At 39.9% G+C, this 9,721-nt stretch overlaps 1 protein-coding gene across 1 annotated transcript; it reads left to right on the plus strand.

Annotated features, from left to right (window-relative positions):
* Positions 1 to 1,530: 1,530 nt before the first annotated feature.
* Positions 1,531 to 6,121, plus strand: LOC306854564 (transcription factor Sox-8-like). Its single transcript, XM_079392696.1, has 3 exons — positions 1,531 to 2,188; positions 2,871 to 3,100; positions 3,844 to 6,121. The coding sequence occupies exons 1-3, from the start codon at positions 1,794 to 1,796 to the stop codon at positions 4,512 to 4,514; spliced, it is 1,296 nt and encodes a 431-aa protein (XP_079248822.1). The 5' UTR covers positions 1,531 to 1,793; the 3' UTR covers positions 4,515 to 6,121.
* Positions 6,122 to 9,721: the final 3,600 nt, after the last annotated feature.

Genomic DNA, 9,721 nt, shown 5'->3' on the forward strand with positions numbered 1-9,721 from the left:
GAGGAATACTGCTCAATTAATTAATTAAGCATTATTAATTTGAAAAAGTAACTCAGATATTACTAGTTACTTAAAAAAGTAATCTGATTATGTAACTTGCGTTACCCCGAGACTGGTCAACACTATGGTTTATCAGTTGTTTTAAATTTTATACATAACTTATTAATTATATTCATAGCATGGGTTTGTTAAATATGTCTGTTTAATAAAAAAATAATTATATATATATATATATATATATATATGGGCGATTCAATAATTGGAGATATTTTTGCATTTCAGAAAGTTATGAAAAACAGAATAACAGAATTTTTCTTATTGAAAACATATTAAATTTTAATCGTTCAGTGCTTGCCAAACACCAGTTACTTCCTTTTTTTACTTTTAATGAAAAACCAGATGTCTTTATGGTATTGTTTGTCAACTGTGTTACGGACAAATTAGCCAATGTGTAGCAATAACAATAAATCATAACAGGAAAAATCCTTCGTTTCATTAGATAAACGGTAAAAAAATTAAATCCTATGTCAGAACCGTCCACTTGGAGCAAATATTTTTCATCTGAAAATGTATTAAATATAATATCCAGTTTAAAAAACAGAAATATTAAAAGAGTGCAAAAATAAATAAATAGTGTTTTTGAGATTTTAAACAACAATTTTATTGTTTTTTTGTGAAAATAGTTCATAAACAGAGTTGACCCTATAAGTAAAAGAATTGTAAATTAACAGAATTGTCCGGTGGCTGGTCAATTCTGCTACACTATTGTCACCATTGTTACTCTACCTTGGTAACAGAGTTTCACAATTATATTTATTTTTTGCCAAAAAAAATGCTAAGAGCACATGGCACTAATGAAATCATGATCAAAAGACTTAACGCAAAGTGTGATCAATGAAAAAAATCTCTTTTCCTTTTGATATTGTGGTAACAGTGTTGACATTCTGCAAAATAACTCTTTGTGTAAGAGCTTTTTAGATTAAAATATGTTCTTAGAGAGAGAGCACACGGACTTTTCAGTGCTTCAGATCTGATCGGTGAGGGAATGCAACATCATTTCCTGTTTCTTACATAGTTGTGGGAGATCATTCCATCAATGTAAAGACAAAGTATGGGACGGTAACAGAGTTGATGCAAGATTTACGCACACACATTTTCATAAGAAAAAAAATATATATATATAATGTTGCAGAATTAGGTAAATGACTCTTTAGGGCTTTTATAAGGGACATGAAAATGAATTAAAAATTACCAAAAGAAAAGTACAACAAAATATTTTGATTACACAATGATACATGATGGAAAAAATTCACTAATTCAGACAAGAAATCATGATTTTTTTAGCTATTCAAGACACTTTTTGCAAAAAATATATTATTATGGACTGAAACACGTTGTAATTTATAACAATGAAAATAAAATTATTAAAAAATATAACCATTTGAAAAAAAAAAAACAAGTTTATAGACAATTAAAGTGGCCCACTTTACCTGAATTCACCCTAAATAGCTTGCCTGAGTGAAAGGTATCAGATGACCTTATTTTGTGAAGTGTGCTGAACCAATCGGAGCTGATCACGGGTGAAGCGTCCACCAACGAGAGTCCGCGGGAGGTGCGGCTCTTCATCCGCGCGTGGAAGCGCCTCTAAGTCTGGCTGGTCCTCATGAGCTCCATCAGTGCGCCTCTGTGCTCCCGGATGGACTGCTGCAGCGTCTGAAACTTTCCGGCTGCAGGAAACCACACCGAAGCAGCTGGATTCGAGCAACTCGGGTCTAAGAGCAGAAGCGGTCATCATGACGGAGGAGCAGGATAAGTCCGGCGCGGAGCCTCCGTGCAGTCCAGCCGGCTCGTCTAGCTCCATGTCCCCGGAGGACTCTGACTCGGACGCGCCGGCATCCCCCGCCGGACCCGGCAGCCACGCGGCGCTCATGATCACGAAGCTGGAGCGCGAGGACGAGCGGTTCCCGGCGTGCATCAGGGACGCGGTGTCCCAGGTGCTGAAGGGCTACGACTGGTCCCTGGTGCCCATGCCGGCGCGGGGCAGCGGCGCGATCAAGAGCAAGCCGCACGTCAAGAGACCCATGAACGCCTTCATGGTTTGGGCTCAAGCCGCGCGCAGGAAGCTGGCGGATCAGTATCCACACCTGCACAACGCCGAGCTCAGCAAGACCCTCGGAAAACTCTGGCGGTGAGAGAGAGAGCTCACTTCAAGCACTCTTTTATTATACAAACATACATCATCATCATCATTAGTAGTAGTAGTAATAATATTGCATTTTAATATCACAAGAAAAACGTAAAACTACAAATGCCTTCAAATAAATAAACTAAAAAATAATGCATTATATTATTAACTCTTTCAAAAATGTTAAACTCGAGATGTAAATTACACTTTCTATTTTAAGGTGACCTTGTTACAGTGTAATTATACATTTGAGCACTGAGTAATATTAATGAACCACATTCACTTAATTTAGGATTAGGGTTACTTGCATGTAATTATGCATAATTTGTTGTTATTATAATAGTAAGTACATGTAACAAGGACACCATGAAATAAAGTGTTACCAAATTTTATGTAATTATCCTGAGTTCTATAACAAAATGCATTATTACATAGAAATGATAAAATGCAATATTTAAACGCATTTAATCTCTGTAAATTTTGGACGTAATATTAAGCAGTATTTGAAGAGTTCAAATGCAAAAGCCTTTCAAATTTTCTTCTAAAATGAGCATTTTTCTCAGGCTCCTGTGTTTATGTTCTGATATTTCACTTTAATGGTAGAAAACTATAACTTAAAAAACTGAATGCATTGCTAATCATCACTCTGAGTGACAGTGAATCTTGACCGATGCTCACTCAACAGGCTGCTGACGGAGAATGAAAAGAGACCCTTTGTGGAGGAAGCCGAAAGACTGCGAGTTCAGCACAAGAAAGATCACCCGGATTACAAATATCAGCCGAGGCGACGAAAGAGTGTGAAGCCCGGTCAGAGCGAGCCTGACGCCGGCGTGGATCTGACCCAACACATGTATAAAGCTGAACCTGGGATGGGCCGACTGGCGGGTCCATCGGATCTCATCACTGATCATACAGGTGAGATACACGCTCTTATGTGATGCATGCAAATATTAATTAACTACATGTACTTACTATATGATTAGGGTTTGGCTTACAGTTACTTGCATGTAATTATGCATAATTTGTCTGTGCTCTTTCCATTCAAAATGAGAGGCAACCACTGCATTTTAATCATCATCATCCAAACAAAGATGCAGCATACATGTGCTTTAATCTAAATTAGACTGTTTTTGCTTCAAATTTCGAAATTATACAGAGTGGTCTGACTTTAGTTTTGTGAAACTATAGGCCTACTGCATGAAACATATCTGAACGAAACATAGATTCACTCTCTGCCAGCAGGTGGCGCTTATGAACAGAAATTACTTAGTTATTGAGCTGCGCTTATAAACTCTACTTATATATGCATCGTTCAGAGGCAAGATGAAAGGAAAATGCCAGTCAGTTCCCCTCAGAGATAATCCAATCGTATCACGATTTGTTTAGCATCTCAACCGATTTGAATCGCCACATATTTGAATCCATTTTCAACCGACTTGTGGTTAATCGTTACATCCCTAGGCAGCACTCTGACATATTACTGGTCCTCTCCTCTGCAGTTTTTTTGTCAGTTTCCTAACTTTTCTTTCAAATAAAGGTAGAAAGGCAAAATACCGATGGTCACTCAACACACTGTTGACGGAGAATGAAAGACTCTCTCTGTGATGCATGCAAATGTATAACTCCAACATCATTTTATGCTTTATTATTATCCTCAGGCCAGCCTCATGGACCTCCGACACCCCCTACAACGCCCAAAACAGACCTCCATCACGGAGGAAAGCCAGACCCCAAGCATGAAGGCAGACGTCTGCTTGACGGCACGCGACAGAACATCGACTTCAGCAACGTTGACATCTCAGAGCTCAGCACGGACGTCATCAGCAACATGGAGGCCTTCGACGTGCACGAGTTCGACCAGTACCTGCCTCCGAGCGGCCACGCCGGAGCCGGTCCAGACGGGCAGAGCGCCAGCTCCTACGCCTCGCCTTACAGCAGCGGGGCCTCCTGGAGCCGCAAGGGGCCCATGGCGTCCTCGCCGCCCGGCACGAGCGAAGCCAGCCAGCACAGAGCTCACATTAAAACTGAGCAGCTGAGTCCGAGCCACTACCGCGAGCACTCGCCCGAGTACGGCGTTTACAGCGCTCACGGGTCCTCGGCCGCCTCTGCCTCGTTCACCAGCTCTCAGTGTGACTATACAGACCTTCAGAGCTCCGGCTACTACAGCCCATACGCCGGCTACCCATCCGGTCTCTACCAGTACCCATACTTCCATTCCTCACGGAGGCCATACGGGAGCAACATCCTCAACGGCCTGTCCATCCCGCCCTCCCACAGTCCCTCCGCCAGCTGGGATCAGCCGGTTTACACCACGTTATCCAGGCCGTGAGGCCCGGCCACTTTGCGCTGCGTCCCATACTATAATGAAAGACAGTTGCTGTGATTTCACCAAGTAAGACATGTTCCTGGATGGGGTTGGGAACTGAAAATCAATTCTGATTCCAGAATCCACTTATGTGTGCACATCTTTTTTTTTTAGGTGGCGAAGAGGCGCTGTTGAAAATGTCTCAAATTTGTCTTCGAATCATTCATTCAAGAGATTCGTTCAAAAACACTGATTCATCCAGTAATGTGAACCTTGAATGAGTCATTGAATCGTTCCATTCATAAATTCTACGAGATTTTGTTTCGTTTTTTTCTTCAGAATTGTGAGAGAACTACAACCTCCATTTAAAAAAACAAAAAAAGTCGCAATTTATCCAGAATCATGCAGCTTTGAACACAAACAGCTCTTAATCGAGTCCACGGCTGATTTTTGTTCATGGTATTCAGCAGCAATTAGATTTTTTGCTATAAGAATATAATGTTGGACTTAATTTTTTTAACCACATTGGAATCGGAATTGGAATGAATAAAATACATATGATACCCAACCCTATTCCTGGATCAACATCTTTTGTTCATCCTGGATCAACATTATTGTCCTAACCTTATCCCTACCTCTAAACCTAACCCTACCCATAATTTATCCCAAAAATCAGAAGGAAGTGATAGTTGAATAACAAGGCTGTAGAAGCGCCTAACTCTGGTTTTAAGGCTAAAACTGACATTTCCGCTAAACTTATCCCTCAATTCTGATTGGTAGCTGGTAATGTTGTTCCAGGTGTTGATCCAGGAACATTTTGCACTCGGTGAAATCATGTTCACCAATGAAGGCCAGCGCTAGCTGAATGGGTTTGTGCCAACTAACTGAGCAATGAGTGCCTGCTGATTTTTCGACACATCAGAACATTGACGGTTGGTGCTAAACGTGACGAATTTGAAGAGCCAGCAGAAATCCTCTGTGAGGACTGCCAACCGCTCCAGGATCGGGACCAATGAATATTCAGAATCTCTACGGTTAATCCTTTTTTTTTTAACCTAAAACATTTTAATTCTCCGTTTCATGTTGTGTTGTCATTTTGTATCGGTTGTTTCTGTTGTACAGTACTTACAAAAGCTGGAAGGGTGGAGGGCTGAAAAGGTTTTGATAAACAGCCGTATCTTTTTGGACATTATTTTCAGGGGGGGTCCATGAGGGACATGTCAGATGCAGTAAAACCTTGTTTTGTGTCACCAACTAACTCTATAATAGAAGACATTAATAATTAGCAGTTGTTTTTTTACGTTTGCATCATTTTAGTGAGCACTTTAACACGTCAAAAGCTCTTCGTTTGCAGCAAGCTCATTAATAATTGCATTTTTAACACCGCCGGTCATTGATATCACGCTTGTTGTCTTGAATTAAATCGGTTTCTTTAATTATATAGCAATCCGTTGAACATTTTAATGACCTTTTAGGCTGTGAAACACTAAACACACGACATTGTTTTATTGTGTATAATTTAAAAAAAGCGACTTGGCTGTGAATCTTCACTTTTTTGTTAACTGGTTCATTCTTATAAAATGCTAACAGTAATTGCTGGCAATATTTGTGGAAAAAAATAAATGTATTTGAAAAATGATTGTCTTAACTTTTACTAAACTGATGGCTACTACTGTGCTTTAATTTCTTTTGGTGCCCGTTTTTGCAAAAACATTAGTTTTTGAATAAATTAATGAGGTTTTCTGGAAATACTGAGCAAATATATACCACTACCAGAAACTATGAAATAATTGTTATACTTTGGGCCATAAGCCGTGTCTGTTTGAAGCAGCTGCTGCAGTGACCTTCTTAGTCTTACATCTGCAACTGAAGCAGCTGTCAGCATCAAGACAGGCTGCCGTGATTTTATTCAACAAATGCTTCTGTCGTTTTCCTACCATGTCTAAATGTAAGACATAAACAATGTTTACCACAAGAACAAGCGGCTGGATGATTAACAACACTACAGGCATTTGAATTATTTTAGCGTGGTTCATTTCAAGCGACCCAATAGATACAGAAGCAAACTTGTGAATCTGTGAACGTGGCTCTAAAATGCAGTGTGCATATGAAATCTACAAATATATTTCCCTTTTTAATCTTGTTTTAGTCATACATGGAGGACAGAAACCCGGCTGATCTGGGAAAAGCATGGAAATGCATGTCCGCTGCTGAGAGATTGAGAGTGGAGGAGCGAGGAGCGTCCGGGGTTGTGCTCTGCTGGGTTGAATTTCAAAGCGGGGTCTGGCAGTCCGGGGAGGAAACACGGTGCCACCGCACAGAACTGCTGAATTTTAATGATCTATTCTATTATGTGCTGGAGGGGCTCTATTGTCTCTCTTTCTCCGGGAAGTAAGAAAAGAATTAATTGGACAGAAAATGGAGGGGCTGGAAAACTGACAGTCATTAGGAGGGATGTGAATGGATGATTACACGCACACGGCTGGATTTCCCCCCCCCCCCGTACTGTACGCTTTAACAGGAATACAGCCCGATGACCAGTGTGCCAATTAGGAAAACTTTAGCTCATAATCGTGACAACAGCGATGATAATAATAAAAGTGATAATTATTGAGCAGATGGGATGTGGGTGGCTTTAGGAAGACTTGTTTTTCTCTGTTAAACTCTTGTTTCCTCTTGCGTTGGCCAGATAGTTTGAGGAGGAACTCTTGAGAGAGAGCAGACGTGACTCAAGCACGTGAAATAAAGACGCTTGGGTCTCATTTCACCCTCATACATCCTTTAGAAATCATTACTTACTAACAGTGAAACACAAGTGATGGTTAACACGAGGGGCGCGTTAATGCACTTCTATATTCGGCGAGTATAGTAATGCGTAGTTGGCGTGCTGTCCTGGGGAATGGCCCGAACCCAGAGTACCCCCCCATAGTGTAGTGATACCTCTTGAGTGGAGAAGGGGTGGTGGAGGGATGCTGATTAACCGTCACCGTAACAGAATCATTTACCATGGATTTATTTTACTGTAACACTAACTGCAGCATGGTATTGCGCCAGAAATGAGGGATATTGAATTGTGTTGGTATATTTCTAATGTAGACATGTATTAAAGGAGTAATGGAATATAATTACAGTATTAAGCTAGTTATACTAAATGTATTAGACCACTGTTCTTCATACAAATACCTAGAACTCATTTTTATACCATGGTTTTGAGATGCTATAGGCCTGTGTTTTTACTGGTTATCATTATACCAGCAGACATGCTAATCCAGCACAAATTGGTGCATGAGATGTCACCAAAATGAAGCATTTGAACCTAAAAACTACACACCAAAATGAGTGGGAACTGAAAAAGGTCCACTTTTGAAAAAAGAACATATAATGATGAATAATGAATATGTTGTGTGATTTATGGTGTTTAAATCATACCTGTAAACTCAAGACATTTTCTTTTCATATTACCTCCGTATAAAGTCTGTAATAATGTAGTGTTTACTTTATGTAACGGCTATAATTCTGCTTTTCCTAACACCCTGTGGCAATTTGCATATTCACTTATATTCACATTTTACGCAAAACAGTGTTTTGCATATTAACTGGCATATTAACAAGAAAAACAAAATCGAAATTTGACATAAATAATTGACAGGAAGCTTTTAAAAAAATAAGGTTTTCTGGGGGGGGGGCCTGCCGTAATGCTGTAGCCCAGGGGCCTCTGGTTCTCTTAAGGCGCCCCTGGTTAACACAAACACAATGTAGTTATTTAAATGGGGACATTCTATAAACCTCTATTGTTTTAAAGTGCCCCTATTATGGGTAAGGTTCATATTTTGGTTTGAGTCCCCAACAGCAGGTTAACATGCATGCAAGGTCAAAAAACACTTTCATTTTCTTATAATATGCATTTAGTTTTACCTTATTTGCTCAACGACTCCCAAACGAGTCGCTCAAAGATTCATTTTTCCAAACCCCTCCTTTGCGTGGCGCTAATCTGCGGTGATTGGTCCATTTCATTTAAAGCAGTGTTTGTGAGCTTTTACCGCTCCAAAAGCGGCACCTAGTGGCAACAAATGAATTCGCATTTTCATTCAGACCACAGCGAAAACAACAAGTGGGCGCGCAATATGCTAATGTTTCATGTTGACGTCAACACGAAACGGCTTGGGATTCGTCTTAAAAACGACTCGTTTCAATGATTCAGAGTCGACTGTTTCTTTTGCTATGCGGCGTGTGTTGTGTTTATTTTGTTGACGGAATCGAAAGGCTTTTGTGACTCATGTTTACGAAGTATGTAGACATATTATAAATGGGTTTTTGTAGTTCATCTAATCGTTGTAGGTTGAATAATCTTGTTTCGGGGGTTCTGTTGTAATATAGAACTTGGACTTTTTTCACTGGAGGAAGCCTTGTTATGGATTATAGACTTGGATTTTGGCCAGAAGTGATGGTTTAACCGTCTTAATTGAATAAAAGACGTTAATTGGTAATTGTGGATGATTGTGATGTTTTTATCAGCAGAGGATCCATGGCAAAACAAGTGGGTAAAATTAAAAATGCCATAAGCTTTCTATAAGACTTAGGTTCAGAGCAGAGCAAATACTGTAATTCTACATGAAAAGTCAATAAAACATCCCTGTCCTTATTTTTTTAAAGCGAGAGATTGTTTGTGTGTGTGTGTGTGCCTGGCATTCCCTACATTATGTAGACTAAATTTCCCCACTCACAAGGATAGTAATACCAGTCAATTTTGTGGTGACGTTTTTGGTCCCCATAAGGACAACAGCTTTTAAGTAATACAGAATGAAGTTTTTTGAAAATCTAAAATGCAGAACGAGGTAGGTTTAGGATAAGGAGATAGAAAATACAGTCTGAACAGTAGAAAAAACTATGAAGTCTATGGAAAGTCTATAAAACATGGAAAACGTGTGTGTGTGAGATCGAAGCCTGGTGGATTTGTTGTGCGCTAGAGGATTCTGGGAACTTAGGACTGATTTGCAAGGGAAATTACATAGAGCATGAATCAACTTTCTCTCTCTGGTGCCACTTTTTGGATTTCATATAGTGTTTCTGCTATGAATTATTACCTGGAAAACAGAGAAACATAATGGGTTTGTCACAGAAAGATAATGAACTTTCCTTGAGGAAATGGAGGGATAAGCACAAGGTGTGTTCAGGTATGCATCTATTGTTCAGACCTCCATCAGCGTGTAGGACTGCTTTCACTGCCCCAG

This window comes from Barbus barbus (genome assembly GCF_936440315.1).
Source record: "Barbus barbus genome assembly, chromosome: 3".
Taxonomy (NCBI): Eukaryota; Metazoa; Chordata; class Actinopteri; order Cypriniformes; family Cyprinidae; genus Barbus; species Barbus barbus.

Bases quoted from the DNA above. Each gene is read 5' to 3' on its own strand.
- LOC306854564 (XM_079392696.1), top strand. From the start codon at position 1,794: ATGACGGAGGAGCAGGATAAGTCCGGCGCGGAGCCTCCGTGCAGTCCA. The intron at 2,189-2,870 runs GTGAGAGAGAGA...CTCACTCAACAG, and splicing joins ACCCTCGGAAAACTCTGGCG to GCTGCTGACGGAGAATGAAA. The intron at 3,101-3,843 runs GTGAGATACACG...TATTATCCTCAG, and splicing joins TCTCATCACTGATCATACAG to GCCAGCCTCATGGACCTCCG.